Source organism: Heterocephalus glaber, unplaced genomic scaffold (assembly GCF_053883595.1).
Source record: "Heterocephalus glaber isolate CG9 unplaced genomic scaffold, H.glaber_assembly_v1.0 deba00001444, whole genome shotgun sequence".
NCBI classification, from domain to species: Eukaryota; Metazoa; Chordata; class Mammalia; order Rodentia; family Bathyergidae; genus Heterocephalus; species Heterocephalus glaber.
The window spans coordinates 31,699,448-31,717,228 of NW_028258297.1; the positions used below are offsets into that span (position 1 = coordinate 31,699,448).

A 17,781-nucleotide genomic window follows, 5' to 3' on the forward strand; every position below is an offset into this window, starting at 1 on the left:
GGGGTGCTGCACCGTCACAGGACCACGCTTGGCCTTGGCAGGCTTCACAATACCCCAGACCCTCTTTGGAGCCATTCTTGTCTTGTCCACATGGGTCAGGCCACAGGCAGATTCCCAAGGATCCCACCTCACTGGCCCCCTCCTCAGCTGCCCTGCAGGCCCTTTCCCTCGGGTGTGGTTTCCCTGGGCTCTGGGAGGGTGACCAGACCTGACAGGCAGCCCAGCTGTACAAACGGCACCCAACCTCTGAGACTTGGCATCTGGTGCAGAGCTGGGACAGGAGAGGATGCGCAGGCCAGGGGTGACACATGTTCTTGGCCTGACCTCCAGAGAGGGAAGCATCGCATATGTTGCAAGTGGCTCTCTCATCCCTGGGCTTCAAAGAGACCTTGTGTGAGCCCTCAGCTGCTTGGCTTTGGAATTACCCAAGGACTTTTAAAGCAAAAGGTAGCGTCCTGGACGCCTCCTCATGAGACCCTAGAGTGGACTGTCTCAGGGAGGAGGCCAGGAGTGCTCCTCTTGGCACATACCCAGGTGCTTCTGACACAGGCAGGCCGAGGACCACGCTTTGAGACGTGCTGCTCCAGCCAGTTCTCCCTCAAGGTACCAGCCTGCAAAAGGTACACCGCAAGGCGCCTTCAGTCTGCACTCTGCATTTGCTCATAGGGTGAGGGTGAGCTCTCGGGAAGACGGATGATGCGCCAGCTTAATCAGATCCATGTGAGTTAAGGGCAAATTGTCATGTGAGGCAGAACTGCGTCGTTAGCATTGCCCTGGGAGCAAATGGAAAGATGAGGGCTGCTTGTGCTCCATGTACACCATAGGCACGATTTGTAAAACCGACTAATGAAGAATGGTTCGCTTTATGGGTGGGAGAAAACTGCAAAGTTGATTTTACACAAGGCAGCAGAATCTAACTAGGAAGAAATCATCCATCTTGAAAATCCAATTGGTGATTTTACAACCTTTGCAGAGTTTTCTACAAACCCTTGCTTTTCCCTTTCATTCATCCACACTCCCCTCGCGTGTGGACCTACGTGTGGGAGAGATGGAGACACAGGGACTGCGGTAGCCAGGCGCTTGCTGAGGCAGGGCGAGACTGAGCTTAGGCAGCATGAAAACCTGCGCAGGACGGTTCCATTCTCAAAGGCTGCAGCTGCCTAAGGAAGACGGCAGGGGGCAGTGCGGAGCCGAATCCCTTCCTGAGGCTCTCAGCCCAAGCACAGAGCCGCTGTCCTGCTGGAGAGTGCTCGGTCTGGGGCCTTCACGCTCTGGTCAGGGAGCACAGGAACAGGACTGGCCATCGTCTGCTCCCGGGCAGTGAGTCAGTCCAGTTCATGCTGGACGGGATGGAATTGAAACCCTGACAGTCCCGAGTGCAGACTCGCGGGCCCGTCAGTCTCCCTAGTGGGGCATCTGGGGAGGACGCTGCAGTGCTGTGGATGACACCACAGAGCCCAGAGTCAAGGCTCTCATTCTCCCTTCTCCGGCCCTTGTTGACCCTCATTTTCTTCACATGCAAAACGAAGGAGTTTGGAATGCTTTTAGGGGTGCATGTTTGCCATCCGTGACAGCCGTGTTCGCCTTGGGGTTAGTGCGTGTACACAGCACATCTTCATCATTTTTACTTCAGCCTCCCCTCCCCGTCCACTCCCATCCCCAGGCCCCCTTCCCTTTGCCAAGTCTTCCTTCCTGTTTCCTGTCATCTCTTTTGTTTTGCTCTCTATTTATATTCTGTCTTTGCCCATATAAGAGAAGCAATGAGATGTTTAAGCTAGTCTAGACTGCATGCTTTCTATGCTCACGGGCTGCGAGGGAGAGGGGCTGCTCACCCTGCCTTTGCATCTGCCTTTTGCCCATCTCTGCAGACCAGGAGTCACGTGGATCTGACCACTGCCCACCCACAAGGGCGCACGTGGCATCACAGTGACAAACACCAAATGTCTGCAGGCCAGAGAAATGCCACTTCCTGTGTCCAGGCCAGGGCTCCCCCTTGACAGAAAGGATGGTTATTTTTTCTTGGGATTATTTCAGCACACCCTACCTAGAACCTAGGAGGGGAACTAGCTGACTTGCTGAGACCTTCTGAAGTCTCCATGGCTTTTTCTCTGTAAGTGGAGGCTCAGGAGAGGGGGAGCAGGAACAAAGTTTTTCTCATGACCGTGTTCTGTGGCAGGAAGGCCTTGGCCTCGGCGCCAATAGCCAGAGCCCCCATGGCACTGAGCAGGAATGCTCTACTCCAGTGTAGCTGGCACCTTAGCTCTCAGTGTGCAGAGCACTTTGTGAAGGCTAATTAACTTTCACAGTCCCTGTGGGAGGCTGGCAGGGTAAGTTATTGCTCACTGCATCTCACCTCCTAGTTTCCTGCCAGTGATCTATAAAACCTTGTGTGTAAATTACAGCCTAAGCCCAGTTGTACATTAGAATCGCAATCTCCCCACTCTGCTTCCTTGCCACGTCTCCCACCCTCAGCTCCCCAGTACCCTAACAGTAACCCCCCCGACACACACACACAGCATTCTGTAGGCAGGGAACATTCACCAGAGTCAGAATTCCAGGTGACATTTTATCCTGAGCTAGTTGGAGCTGGATTTTTTTGTTCGATTTCAGTGGGACTCACTGTTCACTGTTTCAGACCTGCCCCTGCCCTGCGGCAGTTCCTGTCACTCCCTTCTAGCCAGGGCTCAGAGGTCACAGATTACTCCAGGAGGGTGCTGTGTGTCTACTTGAGGGTGTGTGACCCACGTGGCCCGCTCCTTTCCTCCCTACCAAGTAGCACTGGACTTGTTCTTAGATGTTAGATTTCCATTGTGCAGAGAGCATAATTTAAGTCTAGATTATTTGACCCAGAGTATAGTTTAAGAAGGGCTCAGTCAACCCTGTCTGAAGTCAGGGTGATATGCTGAGCTCTCCATACTTAGTCCTCGCCCTGAGCCAGCTTGGGTTTTATCCGTCTCTGTCCTCTGTCTTTTCATGCTTCATTATTCCTCCACACATTTTTTTTCACAAATTTGTCCTTCTCTCTCACTAAGAATTTAGGTTTCCTTTCCTCCCTTCTCTTTCATCTGATTCTCCCTCCTCAAATAGCTCAAAAAGACTACACTCCGATAAGGGATAGTTAGATAGACCCTGCCAGGGGGTTGGAAGTTGGAAGGAGCATTTTAGGGATGGTGAATGGGGCTGGGGATTTAGCTTAGTGGTGCTGCACCTGCCTTGAAAACACACAGTCCTGAGTTTGATCCCCACACCAGAGGGGAAAAAGAAGGAATGATGTGTAAAACACAAGTTGAATAGTTATGTCCACATATCATTAATTAATAGCTCAGAAAGCTCTATTACAGGTTGCTATCCTATCTTGCTCAATATTTTTACCAATGACATAATTTAAAGGAGATAAAGGAGAACATTGTATAGAAAAAAATTCCATCCATAAAAAGGATCCAACATATATACATTTTCACACATCAAACAATATAGCAGCAACATACATAGGCAGAATCTTTTGGGGAAAACTTGATAAAAACAGGACTTTAGAAGACTTTAACATTAGTCAGGCAAAAGGACATTGTGGATATAAAGTATTTTAAACCATCAAACTTAAATGAGTATAGAATTGTATGCATTAAAATAAAATATGCATTCTTCTTGAACAAGTTAGAAAAAATCTGGTGTTTTTAGTTACAGAGCAAAGGGTAGTATATTCCAAAGAATAAATACCTTACCATCATATTCCCTTGCTATAATGCAATACAACTAAAAAAGGAAAACTTTTTGTATTTTAAAAATACTCTTCTAACTAACCCTCAGATAAATTATAAAAACCAACACATAGATTATTTACCTTGAATTCAGCATGTATGTTAAATTTGAGACACCAATAAAACTTAGGAGGTCATTTAATATACTGCATGGCCAACTGAGATCCCTTTCCAGAGGTACACACTGGAAAGACGGGCCGGCACTGGTGAGCATGACGTCTAACAGAGTGGCACTGTGTCCAGAAAGCCAGTAGCAGAAGTACAAGGAGGAGGAGGTGTGATTGAGTGGCACAATCTTTAAAACAAAAGTGATCACACAGAAATAAGATTTAGAGGTTTTATTTAACAAATGTGTTCCCCATCCATCAAGCATGATGTGGCTGCCAAGGAAAGTTAGAATGACTCTGGCCTTCGCAAATGGATGCAAACCGCCTGGAACAGGAGAGGCAACAGCCCAGGTCTGCAGTAATCGTGCTTGTACCCGGGGATTCCGCTTGAGCCCCCTGGCTTGGGAAAAATAATAAGAGCCCATTCCAAGAGGAGTGAAGGAAACCCTACAGACTTACAAAATAAGTCAATAACATTAGTATGAGACACAGCTGGATGAAGTAGAGAAGCTTGGCCTGAACTTGAAGCAACACTTTGAACTTGATGCTGTTCTCAAATATCTGAAGAGCGTTTAGACAGCAAGGGGTAAGGTTACTGGAAGACAGATTTCTGTGAGTCAGAATATTCCAACGTGAAAGTACAGCTTAGAGAGACAGCAAGTTCCCTGTCATCAGAGATGTCCTAGCCTAGTTTGGTTAAATAGTAGATACAGATATTGAGGCAAAGATTGCAACCCTGGAAAAAGGAAGTGGATGAATCAGACAAAGCTTCCAACCCCGAAACCTTCGGTTCTCCTGGAATCTTGCATTCCTGCCAGGGTGCATGAGCTTTTGAGCTTGGTACGCAGAGTTGTAAACTGAGTTGCTGCCATTCTTCATTAGCATTTTGAGCACAGGGCCTGGGGTGACATAGGGCTCTGAGTGTTCATAGCCTCGTAGAGGCAGCCCCAACCCAGATGAAACCCAAAATAGTTCAGGAATATTTGAAGCTAAATTTGAAGTGGTCAAATGGAGGCGTAGTGTGTCAAAGAATTCACACAAGGGGTCAGCAAGGGTTGGAGGGATGAGGACTCCTCCCAGAGGAGGCTCCAGAGTTCGTTTGTGTACATTAGGCACTGTGAGTGGTTTGGAAGTGATGGTGACAGAGATGTACACGATAAGCAGGCATGATGGTGTCTCTTTCCTTGGAGGGCAGAACATGGTGCACTTGGCTGGCATGCAGCTCCCCATGTGTGCGATGCCTCTCACCATTTCCACTCTCAAGGCCACTGTGGGTCCTGCAGACATGGGTTTCTGCTCTGCACTTCCTGCTCACTCACAGCCTGTGACGCTAATGGATCGCTGCAACAGCTGCTTGTATTGACTAAGCTTTTTCTTCATCTTCCAATCACCTCAGCCTCTCTAACCACAGCCGCCCTTTCATTCGGGAACCTAAGACCTTCCTCCTCAAAGAGAGCTCCACCCCTGCCCTCCACAGCGCACGGTTCTGATCACAGGAGTGAACAGTCCCTTGCACTGATCTCAGGCCTGTGGCTCTGAGCACTTGTCGCATGCACTCTTCTGTTGGCTCTTTCTGAGAGTGTTGAGGGAAGGAGCTTAGGGCCAGGGCTTCCCCGGAAGGGAAGAGCTCAGAGCACTTCCCCAAGGCCACCCAGGGAAATGAGCTGGTTCTGGGATGGAGGAGCAGAACATGAGCCTTCTGACCCCGAGCTGGCTAGTGAGGCTGTTGGTGGAACAAGGCTGTCACGGTCTCCATTCCCAGGATGGGTGTGTTCTGACCCAGGCTTGTCACAATGCTGCTCGGGCCTGGGGACTCCCCCTGGGCTAGCGTTCCCAAAGGGTCGGCTCTTCAAGTGCAATTGTTGGAGCCCAGCATCACTGAGCCCCACTGCAGTCCCAGGGCTTCTTTAGCGTCAATCTAAGCTTTGGGAGCAAGAGATGCTGAAGGGACCGTTCAGAGGCTCTGTCTGCCTTCCTTTAACTTGTCTTATAATAGTTTGTAAAGTAACTTAATTCAGGAGAAGCAAACTGGCACATGAGCATGAAACATGGAGAGTATTAATTTAATCAAGTAAAACAGGGCAAAATTAATATTATACATTTAATGATATCATAAAAGTAATGCCCTGCCTGGTTATTAGGCATAAATGTAAACAGTTTACTTGAATGACTGTAATTAATATTGCTTTAGCAGAGCCAAGTCAATTTTTTTTTTTTTTTGGTACTCGGGATCGAACTCAGGACCTTGCACTTGCGATGCAGGCACCGGAACCACTGAGCTAAATCCCTGAGCCAAGTCAGTTTTTAAGTTGCTCTCAGCTCACTTCCTTAGTTCTACAATAGAATTTGTGTAGTTGAGATCACTATCTAAAGTTTTCCTTAATACTATTTGGTACCTAGCATCTAAGTTTTTCAAACACAAGAAGGTAATTCCAGGGACCAGGAGGAAACCATCTTGCTTTCTGAAAAGCTGCGTCTAGTTCTGACTTGAAAGTGTCCCTATCCAAGAGCGTGGGCTTTTCCCTCTGATTTTCCCTCCCAGATTTTCTTTTAATTTTATGCATTAGCCAAGAGCAAAAGTAGCAGCCTCAAAGATCTGTCTTATTCGTGGCCAAGGATACTTGTTACACCAGGGAGAAAGGCACCTTCCTTGACGGGGCCCCAGCTGGGGGAAGTCCTGGAGGGTCATCTCCAGTGTAAGGGTCATCGTCTTCTGCTGAGCATGCCTGAGGCCACTGGCGTACAGTTGCTGAAAGTCCAGCGTCTTGAGGTCACAGCCAACAGTGGGGACTCAGAGGCCCTTGCTCCGCTGTGAGTGCCCCTGGCCTTGGAGTCTCCCCCACTACTTCCTGTAGTCCAGCCCATGGTTTCTGTAGAGCTGGAAAGATCCCATTGAGATGGCTCCTTGTTCAGTGCTGAGGCATTCACTCTGCAGGTGGCAAGTGAGGCGGGACTGCGACTGGGCAGTGGCAAAGCCTTGGACAGCCGGAAGGTCCAGCCTTGGGTTGGGGCCCTGAATGGCCATGGGAGGAAGGGGTGACTGATGGACGGCTTAGACTAACTGCAGTCTCATCCTTTATGTTTTGTTCAGACGTCTCCACAGTGCCTCTTAGAACTGAGAACAGGGTTGTTTCCTTAAGGATGGAGGTCTCTTGAATAAAGGGCAGAGTGGGTTCCACCTTAGAGTTTAGATTGGCAGGTAACACACTCACACAGGCACAGAGAGCTGTCATAGCATCAGCCTGTGAACAGACCTGGAGCTCTCTTAACAGGGCAGGGAAAGGGCCTCCCACTGTGTGGCCGGCTGGAGGAAGTACATATGCAAGTTCTTGGGATTGGTGATACTCTGTCGAATGACATCAGCTTCAGGTCAAATGCTAAGTCCAGGTCCTTCCTGTTTAACTTTGGAGGAGCATTAGAAGGAGAGTCCACTGACTGGAAGAGAAGGGGACCAGAAAATGGTCCCAAGGAAGATGTGCACACCTGTAGTCAAGGGTGTGGAGGTGGTTATCATCATCATGGAATCTTCTGAGACTCTTAGGAGAAACATGGACACACAAACTTAAGAGCATGATTTCAAGGAGCAGACAATGACAGCACAATGTCAGAGTGCTGACATAGCCAGATGGAGACAGCTTCCAAACCAGAAATGAGATTAACTAAGGTGCTGAATGGGAGAGAGTCCCACCCAAGGTGACTTCAGGCTGCCTGAGAGCATGGGGATGGGAAGGCAGGGCCGGTGAGTCAGGCAGAGTCAAAGGCCTGGTGTTGAAGTAGCACAGATAAGGAAGCTGTGTCCAGGTAGCTGCACCTAGGAGCGTGTGGATCGCTGGGCGTGGAGGTGGGCAATGGGCGAGCTGCCAAGAGCTGTGATGTCCAGCTGGGCCTCTGGGCTCCGAGTCCCTGCGGTGGATGCAGTCACTGGAGAAGGGCGGTCTCATTGCTGACCCATCACACCCCCCCTTCTGCCATCTCTGCAGGAAAATTGCAGCTTATGATGAAGAAATCCAGCATCTCTATGAGGAGATGGAACAACAAATCAAAAGCGAGAGGGAGCAGTTTCTCCTGAAAGTGAGTGTCCACCCTCTGGGTGTAGCTTAAGGGCTGGCTGGGCTGATGTTTCTACACTGACCACCTCCCCCAAATGTGAGATCACAATGCCACCACCCGTGGCACTGTCAATTCTTTCTCTGCTTTATTTATTCTTTTCAAGGCATTTGTTACCTTTGAACATGACATATGATATACTTGTTTATTTTATTGATTCTTGTCTGCCGCTTCCTACTAACATAGAAGCTCCATAAAAGTGGGGATCTTTATCTTTTACTTACTAATGTGTCCTCCACTCCTAGACCATGCCTGGAACATGGCAAGTGTTCAACAAGTATTTGTTTAATCAGTTGATGAATGAACAGGTGGAAGGATAGATGCATAAATGGATGGATGGATGGATGGATGGATGGACAGATGGATGGATGAATGGATGGATGGATGAACATGTGGATGAATGCATGGATGGATGAATGAACAGGTGAATGGTTGGATGGATGGGCAGATGGATGGATGGATGCATGGATGGATGGGTAGATGGATGGATGAAGGAACATGTGGATTGATGCATGGATGGACAGATGGATGAATGAATGGATGGATGGGTAGATGGATGGATGAATGAACATGTGGATTGATGCATGGATGGATGGATGGATGGATGAATAGATGGATGGATGGATGGGCAGGTGAGTGGATGAATGAACAGGTGGATGGATGGATGGATGGATGGATGGGCAGATGGATGCAGTGAAAGCTTTATCAGTAAAGTGACCTAGAAGTTGGGTCTGACACTGGCTGGAACCTAGACCTATATCAAAGATCCACGCAAACACATCAGTCCCATTTCACACCATGCCCAGCAGCTGTCCCCAGAGGACAATCATTAGCACCCAGCCTGCCCATCTCTTCTCCTTAGATGCCTAGAAAATGTCATCACCAAGAAAAGCAAACTCCACCATGCCCAGATACCATGGGAAAAAGTACCCCTGTTCCTAGTCTGGCACACACTTAGCCCCTTTCCTAGTCCTGCTCTTTGTCTTGAGGTCAGGATTGGTGAAATTCTCTCTTCTACCAAACTAAGCAAGATCTTTTTTGGAACGTATTCATTTTTTAAAAGCTACAGGAAACTGTATTATCCATTCTTGGACTATTCACTTGGTGAGTTCTCAGCAGAAAAGCCTTTGAGCTTGACCTGCAGCCTCTTCTGCCTCTCAGCACTAAGCCTCCCAGCCCCTTCCCTTGAACCAAGTTTTAATCACATGTTGCTTCAGATTATCCACACCACAGCTGCATTTAGTATTGCAGATGTCACTCAAACAGAGGGAATTGGAAAAATCCAGCCATGTTCTCCAGCCAGAGCCTCTGGAGCTTGTCAGCATGTCAAGGCCACCCACATTCTCTTTGAGAACTTCAGGTCCTTCTGGCTGCCCCTGAACCCAGTGAAGTTGAATGTGCATGCAGCAGACAGCTCATGTGTTGCATCAGCAGACTTGCAGCAGCTTCTGACAGCAGCAGCCTCCCTCACTCTGTGATGGGAAGCCACCCCTTCATCCCAAATGACACACTGTACAGAAGGGACAGGCTTTGGGGGCATTTGCCCTTCTGCCTGGGGCTGTGACTACACGTCAAAGAGAAGCTTTCAGAAGCGAAAGGCAGGCTGGGAACAGGCTGGGAGTGGGTGGAGGCCAGAGGAAAACATTCAGGGACAGGTTAGTGACCCTTAGGACAGGCCGGCCATGATGTCGTGCCCCTCAACTGTCCCCTTCTGCTTCCTCTGTCTCCTCTCTTCATAGCCAATACTCAGAGAACTCAGGGCTTAGGCTTATGCTTTTGACATGAGCATGGAAACTCTTAAGACATCCTTGGCAGTGTCGTTAAGCCTCGCCAAAGAGCAGGGATGGTGCCATTTACAGCATCATGGAAAAGGCTGGGCCCTCCCATTAGGGTCGGGATCCTAGTTCCACACTTGGCTGATGGATGTACTCGATCATGTGCATGCTAGAGTCCAGCCAGGTGTCCTGTCCAGTGCTCTCCCTGTGGTGGGGGAATGATCGTTTGCTCTGTGAGAAGCAGGCAAATGGAACACAGCAGGTTTCCTGATGCTGGTTCTCCAGAAACAAGGGCAGGAGCAGGAGCTGCCTGATCAGGTGCTACCTGCAACATCACCTGGTTAAAATGAGGGTGGCCATGGGCTGATGGTCCCCATGACCCCCGGGAACCAGGTGACATCTACAGACAAGGCCCTGAGGAAACCTCACCAATGTCCAAAGGCCATGAGCCTGAAGCAGTGACACCACCACCTGGCTGCTTCCAGCCATCATTCCAACCTCCAGCCAGGGCCCCCACATCTGTCCTTTCAGGAAAGGGGTGTTTCCCGATCGTGGGGACCCCTGGCACCCCAGAGAGAGAAATAGGAGATTAAAGTTTCTTCTCTTCCTGCATATTTTACACCTCTGTTCTTCCGGCAAGTGAAGGGTGGCAGGGGGCCTGATCATTTTTGATCACCTTTTCCTTTTGAGGTGTTAGGGATGGAACCAAGGGCCCTGCCTGTGCCAGGCAAGTGCTCTGCCACCAAGCCACATCCCAGCCTGAGGACTTTTGTCTCTCGTCTGTGAATGACCCAGAAGCAGCTCAGCGGGACCATGCGGGACTGGAGCCCACGTCCCGGATACGTGACTCCCACAGTACTTCCCTCTGCCTCAGCCCGCCCCTACGCCTGCACCTTTTGGGCTCAGCATCTCAGTGGGGGTTCCTGTCCAGGGCAGGAGAGGGGATGCTGTGAGCAGAGGTGCAGACATCAGGGGCCATCACAGCGGGAGAATTGTAAGCCCCTGGATCCCCACCAAAGCCATGCCGACGAATTTACAGACAGAGGCTGGCTTCAGGGATCCAGCATTTGACAGGGGACAAAGCACCCAAGTTGGAAGAGGTCTTAGAGGCCATCTACCTCCTCCTCCTCCCCTAGTTCAGGACGAGCTGAGACCTCCAAACTCCACACTGGCCCTGGGTTGTTTCTCTGATGGTAGTGGTGGGCGCGGGGGACAGTGGTGGGACGGGTACTCTTGGTGCCTCACTGGGCCTCATCCATGCCCATAGGCCCTCGCCGGCAGTCGCTGGAGCCTGGAGTGGTAGGAAGGGCCTCACAGCACCAAAGGCCAGGTGCCTGCTGATGAGTCTGTCTTAGGCCCACGTGTCCCTCTGGTACTTGGCAGGACACAGAGAGGTTCCAGGCCCGCAGTCAGGGGCTGGAGAAGAAACTGTTTGCCAAGGAGCAGGAGCTGGAGCGACTCAACCAGAAGCAGAAAAAGGTAGGCTCTGCCATTGTCCTGAAGCCCCAGCTCTCGTCCACCTGCATCTCTGGCTCTCACCCACTTGCCTTGCCACTCACAAAGCTTTTTCTTTACTCTGAGAAGAGCCACGGGGCTCGACAAGGCAGTGTTTAAAGTCAGGGCAGTCCCCAGGAAGCTGCTTCTCCATTGCCAGGTGTTTGACTTGGGAAAGCTGCCCCCAGCCCCCACAAGGCATCTCAGGGTTCTCCTACAGTGGCACCGGGGCCACGGGACGCCCACACTGAGCCTGCTTCTGGCCGCCTGGGTCAGGTCAGAAGGAGCTTGGAGGCACAGGGAGCTGGGCAGTCACTGGCATTCAGAGGAGGCTGTGGACCAGTCCCTTCCTCCAGGATGGTCAGGGATGCATCCGGCTGGACAGGGCTTCTCAGAGGCTGGCACATCCCTCCCAGGTGACCCAGGCCTGGACAAGGCTTCCCAGCCCCTTTGTGCTGGTCCTCATTCCCCCGGATGGGTGCAGGCCACAGACCCCTTTCTTAGGCTGCCTGAGCTCCAGGCCAGGCAGGACTGCTGGCCTCAGGAAGACTGATTGCCCGGGTAGTGCCATGCCCGCTGGCCTCCTCTCTGAAGCCAGGACTCGTGGGCTGGGCTGGGCAGGGCCACCTCCTGTGTCCTTTCACCTGGTCCCGGGAGGGCCCAGCCCCAGGAGAGCCGCCCAGACGTTGCTTCCCTGGGACAGAGAGAGCTATCTTTGGCAGCACATTAAAATAAGCTTGACGAGACCTCAGCAGAGGCTGGGGACCGGCCTGATACTGCTGCTGCCTGGGATTTGGATTTCAGTTCTTTTCTCTCTGCGGTGTCAACTGCGGGATCTGCCTGCTGCCTTCCTGTTTCCAATCCACATTTGCACCTCGCTTCTGCTTGCCTCCTCACTATCATGCATTAAATTCTTAGCAGTGAGATTTATCCCTCGTATGAATAATTGCCACTCGATTTAATTACTGCACGCTTGCCTGATTACACAGGAGCCTCTTGAGAACCACACGAAACCCTTGCTGTCGCTTTCTCCTCCCCTTACCAGCCACGTTCACTAAGTGAAATTTATTATGATCGTTTGCCTTGGTGTGGTTCTTCCTCTACTGAGAGGATTGGAGTCCTGCAATGCAGCATCACAAGAAAAAGCTGTAGCCACCAAAATGTGGGTTTTTAGTTGCTTTGGGGACAGAAGAAAACATATAGGGCTTGTTTGATGGGCTTTAGTTATTCCCTAAGAATTTACAGGGCTTCTGGTTGCCATACAAAGATCTTTTTTATGTTTTAAGATTAAAGAAAGTGGACTTATTTAGCTGAGAGGAGGTAAGGGAATAAATAAAGTTGCTGTCACCGTCCACAGTTGGGAAGGCTGGCTTCAGAAAGAAGGGCACTTAGCCATTCCCCGTCCCCATCAAGGACCACGGGGAGGAAATTGGCTGAGGACTAAAAGGCGGAGGGTAGATTGCAAGACACTCTGACTTCAGGAAGAGAGATGCATGTGGATGGTGGGGTTTCCTTTGCTAGTGGTGCTTTTGTCATTTGTGGCTCTGGGCATGGAGCCCATGGCCAGGCAGGGGTTGGCAAGCACTCTGCCCCTGAGCTGCACCCCACCGCGTGGTCCTGTGGAGTGGGCAGCTCCCCCAGCCTGTTCAGTGAGTCCGAGGCAGAGAAGAAGAGAGGCGAGGAGATGAGCTCTGAAGCCTCCCTCCTGCCTGCAGAGCGTCTGGGTAACCAGAAGGAATAGGCCAGTGCTGGTTTCAGCTTGAGGGCAGGGTCAGTCCTGCCCTTCCACAGGGAGAGCAAGGAGAGGGCAGGCTGGCCAGCCTGCCTTCCCTGGTGGTCACTCCTCACTCCCCTCTCCCTGCTGCTTTCCAGCTGGAAGGCCAGTGCATGGCCCTACACAATGACAAGCATGAGACCAAGGCTGAGAACACCAAGTTGAAGCTCACAAACCAAGAGCTGGCACAGGAGCTGGAACGGGTCTCAAGGGAGCTGCAGGATGCCCAGCAGCAACTGGAGAGCCTCCAGCAAGAGGCCTGCAGGCTGCACCAGGAGAAGGAGATGTGAGTTGGGCCTCAACCCTCTGCCTGGAGCTGCGGGCACGCTGTCCACTTCCAGACACTGCCCTGCCTGGGACCTGGGTGTGGGCCCATTGCTCCCAGGGCTTTTAACCCTCTTCTGGATTCTGAGACTGCCGAGCGCTGCCTGGGACTGATGAGAGCTAGGTAACCCTGGTCTCAGGAAATAGGTCACGTGGTTGGAAAGCATGCTGTCCATCAGCAGACGCTTGGTAGCCTGAGACCAAGTGCTGAGTAAGTGGAGCTCAGATGATGGCCACAGTTGTAAGACCTGGGGAGCAGGAGGAGGGGAGCAGACACTTCTGCCTTGGTAGATGACCTGGCAGGCTTGTGGCAGGGCTCGACTCATCTCTCCAGCTCTGTCTGTCTTTCCAGCAGTGTTTTCCTCTGAGACTGGGCCCCAGGGTGCAGGCTGGCTTGCTGTGAAGGTGCTCTTGGGCCAGGTCTGCTGGCTGGGCCAAGGCCTAGAGGGCTGGAGTCTGCTGTTGATCTTGTCTGGGGAGCACGAGGTGCGCAGTCTGAAGCCCAGGGCAGGAAATGTCAGGATTTGTCCACCATTCACCTGGGTATGGCTACTGTAAATCTCCATGCCTGGTACCACATCTGGCTTCGACATGTCTCCTTTAAGTCCAGGATTCAGCAGCCTCTCGAGTGACTTGCTAGCATCTTGCTGCTGCTGGTACCATTGTTCTCAACTTTGATTCATAGGGACAGAAACTGAGGTTCAGAAGTTTTGAGCAGCAGCCCAGGATGCTCAGTGCTTGCTTGATGACCCTAGAGTATAAGGAGCCAGCCGGAAGTACAAGTTCGCTTTCACTCTGTCCCCTCAGTCTCTCATGACTTTGTCCTTATGCAGAGTCTTGGAGTGGCCAACCTGAAGGTGCCTGGATGCCGATGTCTGACTGCAGGGGGGATGTGGCGCTCCCCAGTGCTCAGTGCCTGCTCGGCTTAGGTGTCCTCTGCTCTGTCTGACCCAGGCCCAGGCCTAACCAGAGGCCCAGGTCTGTTCCCGCATGGGTCCCACACCCCTGGGTGGGTGGCCAAGGCAACAGGCAGGAAGCGTATCCAGACTGGGAATCTGACCTGGGTAAGATATTTCCAGCTTAAAGGAAAGGAGGAGATTCCCCAAACAAAATCAGGCCCCTCTGTCCCAATTCTTGGGTGGCCACTTGTGGAAAGAACGTGTTTTTCACTGTGAGCAAGCAAATCCTCAACGTCCACAGGGCGACAAGGTTCAGGTGCTTAACTTTACAAACAGAATTAAGGATTCCAGCTCTTTAAATTCAGTCAAGCTCTTAAAGCTGCAAACATCTGAAGACAGGAGAATTAGGATGGCAAGCAGGAATCAACAGCACTGAGGGTGGTGCTCAGCACAAGGATGGAGGATGAAGCCTTCTGAGGTCTCAGCTTAATTAACTAAGCCAGGGCTGCAGCCTCGAGGGGCGGGGGGAGGGGGCAGGGGGACGGGGGCAGGGGGTGGGACCCACAAGCTGCACTGGCATCAGAGCATCTGTGTGCAAAGCCCAGGTGGCTTGGAGGGCGTATCCCACCTAGGGAAGTGGGACCAACTTCCTCCCCCCATGGAATCACAGAGCCACTACTGGCAGGACCCGAATGTTCACTCTGCTGCGTTCATTTTGTCCAGGGAGAAACTGAGGCTGAGAGTTGCAGGGACTGACCCAGAGCCACACAGTGGGGCCCTGCCAGAGCCTGGGACACTCAGTCCTTTCGATGTGCCTGCACATCCCGAGCCGCTGCAGAGCAGCTGGGAGAGTAGAGGGGAAGTAGGAAGTAAACAGACTTAGTCATTTATCAGCAAGAGCTCTGGATGGGCAAAATTAATTCTCCTGTTGTCTGAGGATGCTCAAGTAGGAGAACTAGATCTCCAGATGCGATAAAGAAAGAACCCGCAAGCAGAGATAATAGAGAGGTGGAGGTTGGTGGAGAAGCAGCAGCGCGTTTTTAATTTACTTTTATTTTGATGGGTGGTTTTTGGCGAGGTTCGGCAGATGAATGTTGAGAATGGTCCGCCCCAGCCATGACCTCAGCCCCTGTCACCTAGGCCCAGTCAGTGTGGCACAGTGTACTCGTGCAGTGCGCGTGCACACACTCATGCAGTTTGCTTTACAAAACAGCAGCAGAGCAAGCCCACTGCTCTGCTTTCGCTGTGTGTTTTTCCTTGCCGATATATTTTGTAGAGTGTTCCATGTTTCATCTCCTGCTAAAAACAAACCCACCAGCTCTTCCCTAAAGGGAACCATAAACCTCTCACCAATGACCACCTCAACCTGGGGGGCCTACTGGGAATAGAAGCTCTGGGTTAGAGGACCCTGAGGCCCTTCATCAGTGAAGCCTTCCCTTTTGCCAGCACAAATCCGTGTACGTCTGAGTAGATGCACGGGTGTTTCTGTGTATATGTCACACACGTGAGTGTGGCCCTGTGGCTCCTTCTGGCCACTGGTGCCACAAACAGGACAGAGGAGACCCTGAAGGCCTGCGATGAGAAGCTGGCCTTCAGCCCCACCCTGAGAACCCAGCCTGGGCTGTGCGCTGAGCAACTCTCCGAGCAGGGAGAGAGGCTGGGCGGCTTGGTAGCTGATGTGCTGGTCACATAGGCCCAGCAGGGTGGGCACCCACTCGGTAATGGGACATACAATTGGTAATCAAACAATGGCTCTCCAGGCGGGCTCCAGGGAAGCCAGGCTTCATTAGGGTCTGAAATGCGCTCGGGATGGTTCAGCCTGTCCTTGTCCCAGAGCAAATCCACCATCATTCTGTAAAGGGAAGAGAAGAACACAGGAGCCTCGCAGGGAGCTCGATTCTTAGGCGCTGGCAGAGGCCCGGACCCAGCCTGCTGGTGCTGCCAGCACCCCCAGGCCGGGACACTGGTGTGACAAGGGACTCATAACCCACAGTGCCCTCTGGGCGTGGCTGCCCTGGACTGAGGGCTGGGCCTTAGCTCCTCTGCGTGGGACCAGGGCAGCAGGGGTGTTTCTAGGCCTTGGCTTAGAGCCAGAGCTGGAAGTAGCTGGAAGTGCAGGGTGGAGCAGGCTCACACTGCGCCCTGTTCTGCTTGCTTCTCCCCTGCTTCCCCAGCTGTCCTGAAGGCCTCCTCTCTGTCCTCTCCTTCCCTCCCTTTCTCCTTTCTTCTTGTGCATTCTGGGCTGGGCCTGTGCCAGGCGTGGTGTTGAAGGGCAGAGCACAGCACTGCGCCCTGTGCCACCCTGAGCCACCCTGGGCCACCCTGCGTCACCCTATAGATATGGGCAGTTGATACACTCACTCTCTACATTATAGCAAGAGAGAGGAAATCCTGTCAACAGTGGGAAATTCCAGATACCTAGGAACAGTTTGGGGACTTTGAGGGGAGGGGAGGGACAATTCTCTCAGGTTGTCTGAAGACAGGCCAGCCCGTGTGGATGTGTACGGGGAGAGGGTGGTGCAGCCCTCTCCAGCCCAGGATGCACAAGAAGATTGATTTCTGTCCTTGGAGCTGAGGTCAGCAGGCTGGTTGGAGCCCGGGACAGCCACTCGGGCAGGAGGGCTGTGGAGCAGGCTCTGGAAGCCATGGTTTAGAGGAGGCTGGGGGTCAGTGTGCGTGTCTACAGCACCGAGCTTCCTGTCTGTGTCCACATGGTGGGGCTGTCTGCAACCCCGGCTGAGCTGACTCCCCACCCACCCCCACGGCCCTCATCACTCTGTCTGCTGCTCCCCAGGGAGGTGTACCGCGTGACAGAGAGTCTGCAGCGGGAAAAGTCGGGGCTCCTGAAGCAGCTGGATTTCCTAAGGTAGGTCAGGATGTGTCCAGATGCCTTGGTTGGAAGGGCACCTGAGGTTAAGACATCACCCCTCCCTGGTCCCCAGTGTGTGATTAGGCCACTGAGTGCCACTCCCTTGGGTGCTTGCTGCATTTACACACATGCCTTCATCCCTCTACAGTTTGTGCTGTTTACACAACTCCACCTCATTCTTAGTGTCTTGCATGGTACCTGCGCAGGTAGGGCCCCACCTGGATTTATTGAGCACCTACTCTATGCCTGTTGTATTATCTCCTTTGCCTTCAGCCAGACTATTAGGTAAGTAGAGTGACTGTTAGGACAGGAAGTAGCTGAGAAGGAAGCTGACATTAGTAACTTGCTACAAGCAGCTCCTCAGGAATGAGCCAGGACTGAGATCCTTGGCTGACTCCTTTGTACTCAGCCTACTCCACTCCTGTTTTCAGGATGAATAAACAAATCACAAACAGCAAACAGCACAAGGAAGGAGTTTCCTCAGCTTTCTAAAGTTCACCGAGATAAATTCAAAGTTCACTGGTCTGGAATGTGCTAAAAACAGTAAGCCATGTGGGGAAGGAGGGAATTTTCAGTTTTGCCAGTGAGCTGCATTATGGCTGTTCTGACCCTTGCTGATCACCTCCTGGGTAGTACTGACACACAGAAGGCCTGGGTTCTGATTGTTTGGAATC

General features: G+C 51.8%; 1 protein-coding gene across 1 annotated transcript in view; it reads left to right on the forward strand.

Annotated features, from left to right (window-relative positions):
* Cracr2a (calcium release activated channel regulator 2A) overlaps positions 1–17,781 on the forward strand; it is a 77,324-nt gene that overhangs the window by 21,231 nt on the left and 38,312 nt on the right. The window contains exons 5-8 of the mRNA XM_087214205.1: positions 7,846–7,936; positions 11,131–11,226; positions 13,114–13,301; positions 17,033–17,104. Coding sequence (XP_087070331.1) covers positions 7,846–7,936; positions 11,131–11,226; positions 13,114–13,301; positions 17,033–17,104 — 447 coding nt within the window. The remainder of the gene's footprint in view (positions 1–7,845; positions 7,937–11,130; positions 11,227–13,113; positions 13,302–17,032; positions 17,105–17,781) is intronic.